The sequence below is a fragment of the Zonotrichia leucophrys genome, chromosome 8 (assembly GCF_028769735.1).
Source record: "Zonotrichia leucophrys gambelii isolate GWCS_2022_RI chromosome 8, RI_Zleu_2.0, whole genome shotgun sequence".
In the NCBI taxonomy this organism is placed as follows: Eukaryota; Metazoa; Chordata; class Aves; order Passeriformes; family Passerellidae; genus Zonotrichia; species Zonotrichia leucophrys.
In genome coordinates this window covers 2,864,830-2,881,216 of record NC_088178.1, presented here as the reverse complement: position 1 = coordinate 2,881,216, position 16,387 = coordinate 2,864,830, and the positions used below count along the sequence as shown (strand labels likewise).

At 47.4% G+C, this 16,387-nt stretch overlaps 1 protein-coding gene across 4 annotated transcripts; it reads left to right on the top strand.

Annotated features, from left to right (window-relative positions):
* The first annotated feature begins 10,509 nt into the window (after positions 1–10,509).
* ZNF648 (zinc finger protein 648) lies at positions 10,510–14,922 on the top strand. Of its 4 annotated transcripts, none has more exons than XM_064719693.1 (4): positions 10,510–10,606; positions 11,887–12,021; positions 12,151–12,279; positions 12,979–14,922. In XM_064719693.1, exon 4 carries the CDS (start codon positions 13,093–13,095, stop codon positions 14,233–14,235), a length of 1,143 nt encoding a protein of 380 aa, XP_064575763.1. In that variant the 5' UTR covers positions 10,510–10,606; positions 11,887–12,021; positions 12,151–12,279; positions 12,979–13,092; the 3' UTR covers positions 14,236–14,922. The 4 variants fall into 4 exon arrangements, with proteins under 4 accessions (XP_064575763.1, XP_064575764.1, XP_064575765.1 ...); XM_064719694.1 differs by lacking the exon at positions 10,510–10,606 and adding an exon at positions 10,691–10,804; XM_064719695.1 differs by lacking the exon at positions 10,510–10,606 and adding an exon at positions 11,667–11,740 and having other exon boundaries at positions 12,154–12,279.
* Positions 14,923–16,387: the final 1,465 nt, after the last annotated feature.

Below are 16,387 nucleotides of genomic sequence, written 5' to 3'. Positions count from 1 at the left end.
GACTCCAGCTGGAATAATGAGGGATGTGCAGAGCACAGCCCCTGCCCACAGCACCAGCAGCCTATGGGGAGCTGCCACCGCCGCCTTCCCGCTCGTCTCCAGGCAGGGATTTGAATAATATCACATAGCAACCAGCCCAGGACTGAGAAATCAACCCAGGTCCCACTCCAATAACTTAATCACAAGATTATCTCCCAGCTTCTTTTGTTAATTAATGAGCCTTTGCCTTTTGGCTTCAGAAAGCACAGACACAGCAGTCAGGGAGAAGCTGCAAATCCAGCGTGGCACCTTTGTTAGCACGATGAACTAATAACACTTCTCCTCCTGTGACACCTTTCAAAGCTTGACATGTTCACCACTGGGTTCATCTGCTTCCCAACGTGTAGGAGAGCAGCACAAGCTCCAAAGTGGAATAATCAGGACAAATGAGTCCTTAGCCATCTTTCAAAGAGGCCAAATCAAACCCTCTCTGGTGACAAAACCAAGAACGAGCTGCGCTGTGTTTTCCTCGTCTCTTGTCTAAGCAAAATTATTTTCATAATTGGTGAACATGGGATGAAATAACACTTCAGCAAGGGAAAAGACTGTCATGTACCATGTCTGGGAATGAATAGGGGAAGGTATTTTTTCCTTCTTGTCATACAGGCTTTGCTTTCAGACAGGGTTGGCCAGGAGAAAACTGAGCTTTCCAGCTAGAGAGAGGCTGATTTATGTGTGCACAAGAAATCTCCCTGTTCAGAGATAAAACAGCTAAGTGCTTTGTTAATGATGAAGTGGCAAGAAGAGCTGGAGGAAGAAGCTCTGGAGCCACAGGAGGCCTTTGGTAACCCCCCAGTCTGGATGCTGCCTGAATCCTCTCCTCATCCACACGGAGACACCACAAATCACTCGTGCGCTCCATGAAGAGCTGCCATCAGTCCAAAGGCGCTCGTTAAACAATCCCATTCCTACCATGTTTGTGTGCATGGAGAGGTCCCAAATAATTAGCTCTGTGGCTGGCAGCCAGCAGGAATATCTGAGCCCTCTAAGCCCAGAGAAGGAGGGAGCCCACGGGGCTGGCAGTCCTGCTTGGGCCAGCCCAGGTTACCCTGCCACCTTTGTGAGAGCCAGGACAAGGCAGCAGCGCTGTCCCCAGCCCTGACACAGAGAAATGAGCATCACCACAGAGGGACAAGTGGCACAGACATGTGGCTGTCCTCATTGTCTCGTCTATAACATCATTTTTGCAGGGGCAAGAGGAGGGGGAAGAGCAGAATCCCCCCTGGACTGCCTCCTTTGCAGGGAAGTGAGTGATGAGCCTGGCAGCCTCTGAACAAATATTTCTGATGCACAGAATTCACTTGTCAGCGTGGAGGAGCCTTGAGAGGAAATTTCCAAAGCAGATCTGTCGGAGATAATGACACTGCACAAGGAAGCCCTCCTTAGGAGGGATGTCTCCTGAAGATGTGGAGTGTTTGAAAACATGATGCTTCTGTGTGTTCCTGTTGATGAGTTAAAATCCAAGCAGCCGTGGCTGAATTTTTAATCTGGGAGCTCTAACAGGTGAAGCACAAGGAGGCAGTGAGTCAGTTTTTTAACCTTCCCTGATGCTGCCTTTGTTTTCTTTCCAAATCAGAAGGCTCTCTTCAGGCCCAAGATATCACACTGTGTTCTGCCTCGTCCAGATTACAAACCAGGGAATTTCTGTGCATCTGCATGTTTGTGTAATTGCCTAACACCGTGAAACCTCATCTCAGCTGAAGCTTCTAAGCTCCACTGTTAGATAAAAAGCAATTAACAGCAACCATAACCAGAAACACTTCCAGTGTGAGGGCAGGCAGCAAATGGCAAATAGATACATCAACAAATCTGTTTTTGCCTTGTACTTTGCTGCTTGCAGCCAATGGGTCATTAATTTTTATATGAGTATCACGGATTTATCAGCAATTTGGGAATCTTGAAGTTATTACCTATTGACAGTGGCTCTGATTGTGTTGGCTGATCTGTGTTGCCTCTGCTCTTTCAGTTTAAAAGTCATTCAAAAGGGTGCAGCAGCCAGAATCTCACCCCAAGGCAATCCTGGGCACCCAAAAGTTATTGAATATCTCATATTTGTTTCCTCAATACAGGGCTGGGTCTGTAGAGCCCTTTACCCTCTGAAAGCTCATCAGCATGCACCTGTCATAGGTGTATTCTTCCAGCTCTCCTAAGTAGCTGTATTTTATCCTGTCAAATATAAAACTGGCTCAGGTCAGGAATTTTGTGCTGAGCTAGTCAATCTTTAGGGTTTTTGCTAATTAAATCTAGGACAGATAACCAATAGATTCTGCAGCTGAACAAGGATAACTATTTTAACCTCTCCTGTCCAGGTGTTTTGGGATCATTTTACATGTTCTGATTCATTAGTTTGAGTTTCAGTTCCATGGAGGAAAAGAAAAGTAGAAAAACCTATATTTTGCTTGGCAATTGTCCTGTATAAAATAAGGTTTACTTTCCATGTAGTCACAGAGGCACTTGCAGATTAGCTGTGTGCAAAGTGATGTGAGGAACCTAATCTGGATTCTTGCAAAGGCTGTTTTTTAATCTGAATAAATGCTGTTCTTAAAAAATAAATTAAAAAGCAGATACAGAGGCGTCAAGGGTGAGATTGCCTGTTACCATTCTCTGCTCTGGAGCTGTGCTTTGGCTGTCAGGTATTTTAAATCTCTCTCTCCTGGCTGGTTTGGTGTGAGACTGTGCCTCCAGATAATCCATCAGTAATTACCTGTTTAGATTTATTGCACTCTTGTTGCTTTGTGCAGCTGCTCAGGAGTTCATTTGCTCCCACCTTGCAGACAGATTTAAATGTTAAGCTTGTTTTCTTCCCAGATGGAGAAGAGAGGCCTCTGTTTCAGGTGAGTGTTCTGTGAGCTCTCCCCAGTGTGAGGAGATGATCCTGAGCCTGTTACAGCTCAGCTCAGGAAGGCTGAGAAATGCAAACCAAACCAGACCTTTTTTTGTCTCTTTCGGGTTAGAGGGGCTTTGCTGAGCTCTTTGTGTGTTTAAAACAATTTGGGTGTCCTCCTTGTGCAGTCAGTGGCTGCAGGCATCACAAAGGGATTTTTCTGGAGGGGTTCAGGCTGGAAAACTCCATCCCTGGAAGTGTTCAAGCCAGGCTGGGTGGGTTTGTACAGCCTGGCCTAGTGGAAGGTGTCCCTGCAGTGAGGCTGGTCCAGATCCTTTTTAAGGTCCCTTCCAACCCAAACCATCCTGTGATCTTAATGCTTTGACTCTTCCGGGAGGTTCTGCTAAAGAAAATTTATAAAACAAGCCAAAGGAAAAGGCAATTATACAAATGGGCAAAGAGCAGCACCTTGGTCATCCCAGCAATGACCAAAATATCCAGGGAAGAGATATTTTACCTCTTTGTGAACACAATTCCCAGCAAGCTTTCCCCTCTCTTACTTCTCTTGGAAAGGGTAAATCTCTGCTGTACAAGTTTCTCTTTTTTTACAAGCTGAATGCAAGCAGCCTGCTTGTCTTATCTCCATTTGCCCCCTTCTGTGCAAACATTTCAGTCACTTCCTGCAAATTTAATGTTTTTTCAACTACTGACGTGCTCCTCATCTCCACTCTGCAATTACGAAGCCATGTGCTGATGTTTTAAGTGTTTTGTTTTAAAATGTGTAACATCCGAATTTACTAAAAAACAAACAAACAAACCCAAACTGAAAAAGACAGATCCCTCCCCAAATTCTCTCTAGTGCTAATTATAGAAATCTCAGCTCTCCAGCAGAAGCATCAGTCAGCAGAGGATTTGGTTCTTATCAGAGGCTGAAGCTTTGGAAAAATACACTGAGGATGGTGCAGGTACATGCTGGAAGTGAATGCTGAGAGTTTGGAAATGCAAACTTCAGGATTTTCCAGTGCTCTTCCTCCCCCAGCACCCAGAACATTGCATTGTTGGTCGCTCTTCATTTTTAAATCATTTGCTGTCAAGATACATGTGTTGTTTTCATAGAGTTGGCAGCAGAAGTTATTATTTTTTTTTTTCTCCCCCAGCTAAATTTAGAGAAGGGTAACAAATATTCTGGGTTTGCTCTGAAATCATTCCGGGAGGAGCTCCTGGGTTGTACATCATGGTTGCTCCAGCAATGAAAGTGCAGAGAGTTTCAGCTCAATGATGGCTCTGGCTCTCAGGATGCAGCCCCACACTCTGTCCCCAGCACAAGAGAGGGTCGGAATCTGCTTGAAAACTCATTTTTATTAGGGAATATTATTTACATACCTCATTCTCCTCTTGCACAAGAAAGCTGAAGGCATTTTCCCCCCCTTCTAACTCATTTTAGAGGCGACCTGACATTTTCTAATGGCTCTCAGGTATGTATAATTTATCCTGCTCAGTGTCTGCACTTTCCAAAATAACACTGGAGAATTATCTGGGCTCCTGCTTTTTTTGGCCAACCATTACTCTTCCTTTTTTTTTTTTTTTTTTTTTTTTTTTGACCTATAAATGTCCATATGCTGCAGGATAATTGCAGTAGGTGTAGGTTCCTTTGGAGATGCTCTTGTGTGGGAGACAATATGACAGCTCATCTGCATAGCACAGGCATCATTCCCCTGCCTTGATTTAGCAGAGTCCTGGATCCCAAGGCTTCTCCCATCTCTCCTGAATATTTAGGGATTGCTCACACACACACCCTGTGCACTGGTGCTCTCCCATGCAGTCATTTCTCCATTTTCTGTGGGCAGCTCAGCTGCTCGCAGGAGGCACAGAGTTCCACAAGCCTGGCACAGCCTGCCATGGGGACATGGCCCCCCTGCTCCTGGATTCCCACACCCTATCCAGGCATCCTGAGCATCAAAATCCTGTGTGAACCCACAGCCAGAGTGTTTGGTTTGGAAAATTGTGTGAGGTGGAAGTGATGTCTCAGGAGAGGGATCGATCTCCCAAATGTCGTGACCTGTGATTGCCAACTCCACACAAATTTGTCCCCAGACTTGCTGAAGCTGTGTGATGCTTTTGAGAGGGATAAAAAAAAATCCTAAAATGAGATTATCAGCAAGGGATTGGGATGAGGGGCAGGAAATGGAGCTGTCACCCCAAACCTGGGCATTCCATGTCCATGATTTCCACTGGAATCTCAGGAGTCTGTGGGCATTGGAGTGTTTCATTTAAATTTAACACTGGCAGGAGTGTTTTGGAGAAGGATTGGGCAGGTGGGAGGAATAAAAAAATTCCTAAAATGGGATTATCAGCAAAATTGGGATGAGGGGCAGGAAAAGGAGCTGTCACCCCAAACCTGGGCATTCCTTACCCTGCTGTAGCTGCATATCCATGATTGTCCCCTGGAATCTCAGGAGTCTGGGGGCATTTGAGTGTTTAATTTAAATTTAACACTGACAGGAGTGTTTTGGAGCAGGATTGAGCATCTGGGCTTGAACACAGAGCAGTTGTGGGACACTTTTATTCCTTTTGGGGTTTTTTATGTCCTGACAAGGTGTGTGCCATGACTGAGGGGCTGCAGTGGTGTGACAGGGGACAGGGACGGTGCCAACGTGTCACTTACGATGGGGCGGTCCCTGGTGGTGTCAGTCACATTCGGGGCGTGACAAGGGGCAGTCCCTACTGGTGTCACTCACACTGGGGCTGTGATGTGGGCAGGGCTATTGGCACTGGGGGTGTGACAGGGGCGGTCCCCAGCGCCGACTGTCACACTGGGGGTGTGACAGGGGCGGTCCCCAGTCTGACTGTCACACTGGGGGTGTGACAGGGGCCGTGCTATTGGCACTGGGGGTGTGACAGGGGCGGTCCCCAGTCTGACTGTCACACTGGGGGTGTGACAGGGGCCGTGCTATTGGCACTGGGGGTGTGACAGGGGCGGTCCCCAGCGCCGACTGTCACACTGGGGGTGTGACAGGGGCCGTGCTATTGGCACTGGGGGTGTGACAGGGGCGGTCCCCAGCGCCGACTGTCACAATGGGGGTGTGACAGGGAGGTTCCTGCCCGAGTCTGTCACACTGGAGGTGTGACAAAGGATGTCCCTGTCCCTGTCAGTCACACTGGAGGAGTGACAGGGGCGGTCCCTGGCGGTGTCAGTCACACTGGGGGTGTGACAAAGGATGTCCTTGTCCCTGTCAGTCACACTGGAGGTGTGACAGGGGCGGTCCCTGCCCGTGTCTGTCACACCGGGGGTGTGACAAAGGACGTCCCTGGCAGTGTCAGTCACTTTGGAGGTGTGACAGAGGCTGTCCCCAGCTGTGCCCGCCCTGCCAGGGGTGTGACAGGGGCTGATCCCTGGCTCTGTCTGTCACAGGGGGTGTGACAGGGGCTGATCCCTGAGTGTGGCTGTAACAGGAGGTGTGACAAAGGCTGATCACTGAGTGTGACAGGGGCTGATCCCTGGCTCTGTCTGTCACAGGGAGTGACCCCAGCCCCTGGAGCCGCAGCTCTGCGAGGAGCGAAGGGCAAGGGTGGAACAGGCTGGGGAAATCCCTCCTGTAGGGTTTGGGGTGGGACAGGATGGGGACATCCCTCCTGCAGGGTTTGGGGTGACCCCAGTGCAGCCGGAGCTGCTCGGTCAGTTCCCGTTTTAAATTCCAGAATGGTTCAGGTTGGAAGGGAGCACTCTGGATCATCTTACCTCACCTTTCTGCTCGAGCAGGGGCATGAAAAAGAGGAAGAAAAAGAACTGGCTGAGAGTTTGTATTTTCCTGGGACACAACTAAAAGTTTCTCATATAAACTTCATGAAGAACTGCAGTAAAAATCCTTAGTGCTGAATGGTTATTGAATAGATTATTAAATGCTGTTCTCAGCCAATCTAGGAATTTTTTAGAACAATAAACCAATAAGTGCAGAGCCCAGGTAGAGATTTCCCCTTTAACTCTTCAGCAAGCTCATGGATGCATTTTTAGGGTTTCCAGACCCCAGATCAGAGATGCAGCTCCTCCAAAGCCCCAGCCAGGAGCCCACAGATGAGGATGTTCTTGCACAGGCACCTCTCATCCAGCACCAGAAGGGCCAGGTTATTCCCTGGCAGGCTCATTTACAGTCCTGGATCTCCAGCCAGGTGTATTTGCAGAATCAGACAGCAGGTTTTGCCTAGAATTTGCTGAGTCTCCATCAATATGTGCAGAAGAAAATCCAAGTTTGGGAAGCTAAACCACGCCAGGAAGTTATTCCTCAACCAGCCTGCTTCTTACAGCCCTTGCTTGGTTTGTTCCTGTTAATTTTCCCATGTTCTTTACAGCCCGATTCTGGATTTTGGACCTCTGTCTGGCTTTTGGTGTATGTGGGAAATGGATTTGTAGAAAATTCTCAAAACCTGACAGAAAGATCACATAGTGTGCGTCTGATGCAAACATTGAGATAAGAAATGCTGACAGAAATGCCATAGAAGAAGACAGATATTGTTGAGAGAGAAATTAAACTAAAAACAAGGTTCAAAAGATAGCCTTAACAAATAAGACTAAATACTTAAAAAATAAAAATACATTATAGCAATACCCACAAAGAGTAATTTTAGATTATTAGCTGTAAAGCATTTACAAAATAGTGTAACAAAAGCTAATAAGCCAAAAAGCACTTACAGTATTTCATAATTAAGACATAGTTGGCTTCTGATTATAATAGTGTAAATTAAAACATCTATATTATCTCACTCTTCACATGAAAGGAAAAATAGAATAAAAGTGTTTTTAAAACTCAGTTCCCCCATCTGAGTCAGAAAAAAGCTTTATCCAACAGGTGTAGTCAGAACTTGGGCTTTTTCAGTGTTTCTTCTGAATGTCTCATTCATGAGATGCCAGATCACTGGACCCAAAGATGTGGAAGATCCTGGCAAACATCAGGAAAATGTGTGTTAGGGTAACAGGATAGAGCTGGATAGAGTAAAACTATTCCCTGCACCAGAGATCCTGAACCTTCTTTGAATTGAGCTCTTAGGGTCCTGTCTGGGTGTCCTTTCAAAATTCAACATCCCCAAAAGGCACTGCATGTTTAAGTTCAGTGGGCTGAAGGGGGCCCAGATTGCCCCTGGGAGTTAAAAGCTCAAACTTCAGTCAAATATCAGTGAAATCCCTCCAGATTCAGCTCCTTCTTAGAAGAAACATTGCTTAGGACTTCCTTTTTCTGGTTTTACATAGAAAATTCTGAAGCTCTCAGATGTTTAAAGTGTTTATGGCAGTCTTAAAACAGAGTAGCCAGATGTCAGAAAACTCTATGGCCCATAAAGAATCCAAATTTGATGGAATGTGATGCTAAACCCTTCACAAAATGTATTAAGCTCCCATTGTGACAGCAATGTGAACCACGAGTTCACATATTTTAGTGAATTTAACAGAAAATTTGAATTAAGAAATTACTCCAGAGTAGATCTAACTGGCAAATACATTACAGATCCTCATCTGTCCTGACAGACTCTTCACATTTAAGACACATAAAAGTGAAGTAGCGTAAATAAAAAGGATTTGGCGTCCACAAATGTGTGTGTGGGGAATATGAATGTAGGGCAGGCACAAAACACCAATAATGTAATTTTAATAGGAATCATATATTGCAAGGAAGTGGGTGATTCAATTAGTCTTCAGCTTTCTCCTGGAGGATTACAGCTGATTTTTGTGTGTGTGTGTGCTGGAAGAACTCATTAAGGCTGATGGGAAAGGCTTAGAATGCAGAGTTTAATGAAATCATGGGCTCCTAGATGCAACATGTGAAAGGGAAAGCAGAAAACATTTAAATACCTCAGTTTTAGGAGGAAAAATCAAAATATGTGGAAGGTGATAGAGCTAAGTGTGTTTGTCTGAGGACCAACAGAGCAAGATCTCTGAATTTTGTGTTATTTTATGCTAATAGAGAAACACTGGCAGAGTGTTTTGTGCTATCAAAGCCAGAAGGGAGGTTTGGGGCTGTGCTGATGGATTTGATGAGTGTGTGGACGCTTTTCCAGTCTGGGTGTGGGGTGTGTCCATGCTGGTTTTGTTGCCCTGCACAGAATCCATTCTCTGTCTCATCTCAACAGCAGCCACGAGGCCCTGCCTGGTGCTGCCTGGGGTCTTTGATCTCACCCACGAGGCATCATTTGCACTGCTCTGCATTATTTATCACCACTGAAGTATTTTCAATTAAACTGACAGATTAAATACTAACTTTGCCTGGCAGATAATGAAATTCTTGTTTCTTTCCTGAGGAAGCTGACGTGAAAGAAGCCAGGCACGGCTGGGCACAGGAATTTGCACTGCCTGAGAGTTTCCACATTTCCTAACAAGTGAGCACTGTGTGATACCACAGGTGGGAGGCAGGCTTGCTTTCTGCTGCTGACAGTTGTCACAAAGGTGAGGAACACCCAGGTGATCCCACGGAAGCCTCACAAAGAGTGGGAAGCTGGAGCTGATGGAAGATTCCTCACCACCTTCCAGCCTTAGGTGCACCCTGTGAGACCTTCAGTCCAACAGGAAACCCATATGGAGCTGCAGTGCCAAGAAGAGGAGACCTAAAAATTTCCTACAGAAAGTGTGATTGAGTCAACCCACCAGCCCTGCCCTACAGCATGGAGATGAATATTGAGAATTCTTTTCCTCTGAACATTCTGAGGAACCTCAAAGGAGGATAAGTGGGGATGAGGAAAACGTCATTTATTGATGCTTTTGAGGAGGAGCACATGGATTTTGGCCTTTTCCTCCACGATCCCTCAGAAGAGGGACACTATGGGCACTACACCATTCCTTGGTGGTTGTGATAAACCACAATTTGTAATTTTAAAAAACAATTTTAAAAATTCATCATCTTGGCCCTACACAAACATACTTGGCTGTGGAGATGTGGGTGCATGTCCTTATGTATTCCAAGAGTTTTCCTTCTGAAAAAGGGGAGGGAGTGTGTGTTTGTCTTCTATGAGGGATGTGGAAGGGGTATGTGATTCTGTGCATCCTGAGTCTAGGTGGGAGATAGCCTTTACCCTGCCCAGCTAAGTAAGAAACATCTAAGCATTTAAAAATAACAGAAATCTTCTGAGCTGTTTTGGTTTTTTTCCTAGTTTGGGAAAGTTGGAATGACAGTTCTTCCCCTGCAAGGTTTGCCATTCCAAGCAGAGTGTGGGCTCCTCGTGGATTCAAGGACTGTCATTAAAGGATTGTTGCAAACTTATTTTTGAAGTGCCTCATCTGAAGGAACTGAACTGCCACTTACTCTGCTCTCAGAAGAAACTTGCTTTTCCATGTGGAAGGAGTAGGTACATTTCTCTTCCTCACCCTCAACTCCCAGCAGAGCAGTTTCTGGTTTCATGTCTATTTTTAGCAAGATCTGTGCAACCACAAAAATAATACAGAGCTTGGAGCATTCTTCTATACCATATCTGGATACTGGCAATGTACACTCTTGTTCATTTGTCATCTCAGTTCTGTATTTGCTGCTAATTGTGGAGCCCATTTCCCAAAGCTGGAGGAGTTTTGCTAGGAAAAGGCAGTGCAAAGCTGTGTTTGCTCTGGGTTTTTTCCCAGAGCTGGGTTTAAAGCTCCATGAGATTACACAGAGAGTGGTTTCAGCTGTGGACCATGATCCTGCTGTGGCTTTGGCAAAGGCAGGTGGGATCCTTGGATGGTTGGGCAAAGGAGTTCCCAAGGAACTGGTGTCACTGTGAAAGGCGCTGGTGAGGCATTTACTGAAGATGCTGAATGCCCTTCTGGGTGCAAAGACTTTTCTAGCAGGAAGTGGGACACAATCCTGGGAGGTGGATTGATCCCTCCTGACAGGGGCAGAGCTGCTTTCTTATGACAAGGCAGGGCCTGAGAGGGAATCAATCCATGCCACACTCCTGCAGAAAGATGGATGCACAGTTATTGCCATGGTGAGGGGCACAGGGGACACTCCATGAATTGCTGTGGGCTGGAGCTGAGGGACAGGAAGGACGCTGAACCTGTTGGGGTGAGTCCAGAGGAGGGCACCAAGGTGATCAGAGGGATGGAACACCTCTGCTGTGAGGAAAGGCCAAGAGAACTGGGAGTGTTCAGCTTTTGGGATTACCTAGTTGTAGCCTTGCAGTACCCTAAGGGAGCCTACATGAAAGATGGGGCAAGACTATTTGCAAGAGCTGGGGTGACAGGACAAGGGAAAATGGGTTCAAATTGAAAGAGAGTAGGTTTAGATTAGATACTGGGGGCATTTTATCCCTGGGAGGGTGGGTAGGCCCTGGCACAGGCTGCCCAGAGAATCTATGGCTGCCCCTGGATCCCTGGAAATGTCCAAGGCCAGGCTGGATGGGGCTTGGAGCACCCTGATCTAGAGAAAGATGTCCCTGCCCGCGGCAGAGGGCTGGAACGAGACGACATTCCAAGCCAAACCATTCCGTGAATTCATGAACAGGGATCCCCCGAGCCTGGGCGGTGGGAAGGGCCCGGCCGCGGAGCCGGGCGGGGACACAGTGGCCGGGGAAGAGGACGCGGTGGCCTAGCGGGAGACACAGTGGCCGGGGAGGGGACGCGGTGGCCGGGGAGGGGACGCGGTGGCCGAGAGGGAGACGCGGTGGCCGGGGAGGGGACACAGTGGCCGGGGAAGGGGACGCGGTGGCCGGGGAGGGGACACAGTGGCCGGGGAGGGGACGCGGTGGCCGAGGGGAGACGCGGGGGCCGGTGGGACACGTGCCGGGAGGCGACGCGGTGGCCGGTCCCGCCCCGCTGCTGGCAGCTCTAGCCCGGCCGAGCCGCCACTGCGCCGGTGCCGCTGCCGCGGGCTCCGCGCCGGCGCGGGGGATGCTCGGGGCCGCACCGGGACCCGCAGCACCCAGGTAGGGCCAGGGAACAGGGAAAGGGCACCCGGGAAAAGTTGGGGGGGTTACGTTGCCTGGAACAACAACAAAAAAAAAAATCTCCTTTTTTAATATATATACATATATATGTGTATGTATTTATTGTTGATATTATTGTTTTTCAGCCCACGCCGTGGTTTCCACACCCCCTATTTCTGGGTAGCCGTGGTTATGGAGTTCTCTTAAGCCAAGCAGCGCCAGCATCCCTTGGAAAGTTTTCCCGCCCCAAAGGCATCGGCGGCTCAGCTGGAGGGCTGGAGGTGAGGAATGCTCCTGTTAGCAGCTCCTTATTAAATTGTCGGGAATGGCTGGAGTGGGGGTGAGTCGAGCCACGCTGTTCCAGGCAGTGACTAATGAGGACTAATCCAGATTGTTTTCCATGTCTCCAGCAGAAGAAAGCGTGGCTTGTGCTGCTGATGGAGCCAGCCTTTCTGGAATGTGAATAAGAGCTTTCACTTAATGCACATCGCTGCACTGCCTTGATCACTGCATTTGATAAGCCTGCTGAAATTAAATAGGCAAGTTTTACATTTATGTGACACGTGGAAATACAGAAATATTTATGTTTTTACATATATGTGTTCATTAATAAGTATGCTTGTATTCAAAGATGTCTTATCCCACCTTCCAGTACTTGAAGGGATTTTACAGAAAATATGGAGAGCAACATTTTACATAGATAGAAAAAAGGGAAACATTTTTAAACTAAAAGAGGAGAGATTCAGATTAGTTATTAGGAAGAAATTCTTTACTGTGAAGGTGGTGAGGCCCAGGCACAGGGGGCCCAGAGAAGCTCTGGCTGCCACATCCCTGGAAGCATTCAAGGCCAGGCTGGACAGGGCTTGGAGCAGCCTGGGATAGTGGAAGGTGTCCTGCCCATAGCAAGGGGGCTGGAAGATGATGGTCTTTAAGGTCCCTGCCAACCCAAACCATTCTGGGATTCTGTAATTTCTCATCTTTAGGAAAATTTAAAATTGGAATTATCAGCTTATATTTGGTAGAGAAGGCTGGCTGATGATAGTGGATTTAACTTTATTGAACATTGTCTATGCTTTATGTCCTGAATGTGTATTTTCTACATATCTAATAGTAGATGATTCTGTTTCTTTTGCATATCTAATAGCCTGTCCCTTTCTTTGAATCAGAAAAATACCTTTGCTATTCTAAATTTATAATATCAGAAGAATCACTGATGAAACAGGTGTTTTATTTTCTAGGGAGGAGTGTCAGAAGAGCTGAGAATGAGATGGACTTAGCATAAAGGACACAAAGTTCTGGGTGATGATGAGCTAGAGTTTTAACTTAGAAGAACACAGTGTTTGCCTCAGAGGATGGATGTGAGTGAGAATAACATTTGTGACACAGGGGGGAAGAATTCAAATTATCCCAGAAAGGCCACAGAGCAGGTGGGCCACAGCTGTAGGCCACAGAAGGAGGTGGACATGAATTACTCCTGCAGTCCTCCTGGAAACTCTGCTAGACCCTCAGGAAAGCAGGAGCTTTCTTGTGGAGACAAAGAAACCTGTGCTACCTACTGCCAGAAACAAGGTGAGAGCCCAGCTGGAGAGTTCCCCCCCTCCAGCACCAGCTTCCACCTGCAGAGAGAGGAGGAGGATTTAGATCACTGTTCCTCTGAGCACCCCAGGAAACCACGGATAATAACGAAACCCCGCGAGGACAACGGAAGCGCCGCTCTGGGAGATGCGCTGGGTGAGGAGCTGGAGCCCGTCCCCGAGGAAGCTCTGCCCTATCGATGCAAGAAGTGTGGCTCCTCTTTCCACAGCATGAGCGAGCTGCAGGAGCACAGGCGAGCTCACCTGCTGGAGAACTCGTACCGCTGTCCCATCTGCGCCAAAGGCTTCTCCCGCGCCGCCAACCTGCGCATGCACAAGCTGATCCACTCCAGCGAGAGGCCGCACAAGTGCCCCGAGTGTGACAAGGGCTTCATCCGCACGGCCGACGTCTGGAGGCACCTGCGCAACGTGCACAAGATCGAGCGCTCCATGGTGATCCTGGCCAGTGGCATGGCCAGGAACCCCTGGTCTGTGGTGCACCACGGCCAGCAGCACAATGCTGAGTGCCCGGATCAGGCTTGTCCTGCAAACCCAAAGTCTCAGGAGGACGACTTCAAACCTTACGCGTGCCCGACGTGCGGTAAAGGCTTTGATAAGCCCAACCTGCTGTCCAAGCACAAGGTGATCCACCGGGAGGACAAGCCCTACAAGTGTCAGGAGTGTGGCATGGCGTTTGTGCAGCTGCTCAGGCTCAAGAGACACCAGCAGACTCACTCCGGGGCACGGCCCTTCTACTGCGAGGAGTGTGGAGGGACCTTCACCCGGCTGGCATCGCTGCAGCGCCATCACCGCATCCACACCGGAGAGAAACCCTACTCCTGTAATTTCTGTGGGCATTCCTTCACCGAGTCAGGGACTCTACGGAGGCACGAGCGCACACACAAGTTGGACAAACCTTAATTTGGGGTCTCTGTGGTTGCTTTGTACCTGAAAGAGGTTTGCTCAGCTGGGCTGGAAAAGCACCCCACGGTGTGTGCTCTGCGCAGTCCAGACCCACTGCCCAGCATTGCTGCATCACAGGGAGCTCTGGAACTTGATTGCACTGCTGGGCTTTAAACTGCTTTGTATGAGAAAATAATCTAATTACCCCTGAGTAATGAAATGGGAGACTTGAGGAGACCGAAACCACTCGCATGTACTTGCTCTGTCTCTGTTTGCTGGACTGGTGATGCATCCACTCGAGCTTTGTGCAGGATCTGCAAGCAGAGGCTGGGAGAATTCACTGCATAAATTGGCCCTGCCCTTATGAGTGTGATGGCTCTTGGACACTGGCTTTGGAGATCTGTTAACTCACTAAGTTAGAACACTCCAGGGTTGTCCCTCTGTCCCTTCTTGTATTTTGCTGAGTTTTTCTTTCTGTTACACTTCTTTTTATTTGGAAGGGAAAGTATCATGTTGGTTATTAAAAAAAAACCAAACTCAACTTACAAACCAGTTCCTTAATAAACACAACAGTTACCAGCTGTATTTCAGAATGTTTCTATACTTTATGCACTTTTGAGTGATGGGTTAATAATGGGGAAAGCTTTATTTTGTCTATGGTGGTACATGCTCTTGGGGTGACACTTGTGTGTCTGATGGAGCCATGCACACCAAAGCTGACCAGCTGAGTATTGTGGAAGGAAATGTTTGAGGAAAAGAGCAAAAGACCAAATTGAAGCCACTTTTGCTCCTCATTGCACAGGAACCTTCTTCATTTAAATATTTTCACACATAAGGAAGCTTCCTATAACAAAAGCAAGGTCTGTGGTGTGTCCAAGTACTGCCCAAAAGTGTCTGTTAGACTCTTCACTTTGATTTAAATTCAAATGGTTAGTGAAGAAAAATTTCCTTAGGAATTAGCCTGGCAGACTTGGGCAGGTGTTGACAAATCCTCCAAGGCTGTAACTGCTGTAACTGCAATGCCTCAGTGTCAGCAATGGGGCTTTAACTTTGAAACTTAATAATGACTTTACATCTTCTGTTAACCACTGTGGTAGAAGTATCCAGTTTGTCCTGAAGTTGCAGCCTGAATTTCTTTTCCATGTCAGAAGATCTTGCTTCTTTGCTTCCTTTTTCCTTACCAGCTGCCATATTTCATTAATTTTTTTCTAGGGCTTTCTGCCTTTTCAGTGGAACGTTGTGCAGCAGAATGAAGGTAAAGCTCCAAGGTAATGTACCTTTGCATTTATTACCAGGTTGTTTAATATAAAGTACTGATTGTGCTGTTTGTTTCCATATTTCATAGAATTAAAAAGGGTTGTTTGCAGCTCAGCACCTCCCACCTGTGCAGCAGCTGAGCAGGTGTCACACAGTGGGTCCTGTTGTGTTTGATGTCAGGTTCTTGGTTCAGATCAAGATCTACCACTGTTCACAGCAAAACCTTAGCTTGATTATACATGGGAGACTAATGGTGTCACTAATGGATCGTTTCTACTTCATTCCTCAAAGAAATCTCCAGATAAGGGAACCGATGTGCATCCTGCCCCCAAGGGATGTATTCTGTGGTCTGTGTGTGTTTGTAATTCTGGGATGGCTGGGCCCTGAGTGAGAATTCTCCAAACTCCCCTCTGCAGGAAGCTCCAGTTCGGTTTTAGGTTTGCAAAGGCCTTTGATGGGGCCCCTTAGCAACAGCTCAGTCTTAACTGAAGGCTGTGCAGCCTCTCAGAGAGGAAAGATCTTTGCATGAAAAGAATCCTGGCTGGCTGTGGGTGAGTGATCTGCAGAGGGAAGTCACCAGTGATGCTCTGTGGGGACTGTGCTGTTGAGCACCATCTGAAGTGACCTGGAGAGAGGGCAGACAGCAAAGTGACAAAGCTGTTCCAGAGACTATCATGCATTAAGTTTCCACACTCATTTTCTAATCCCCATTTTAAAGTTACCAGCTCCAATCTCCCCTGTTCATCATCCTGCTTTTCCTTTGGGTATGGGGATGCTCCTGCTGTAGGGTGGTTTAATATCCATTTAAACTGCACCACTTATGCACATCTTTATGTTGTGTGACAGTTCTGCTTAGGCAGTTATGGTAATTGGGAACATCCAGTTATTCTGCTTTTTAGTGCTAGCAGTCAGT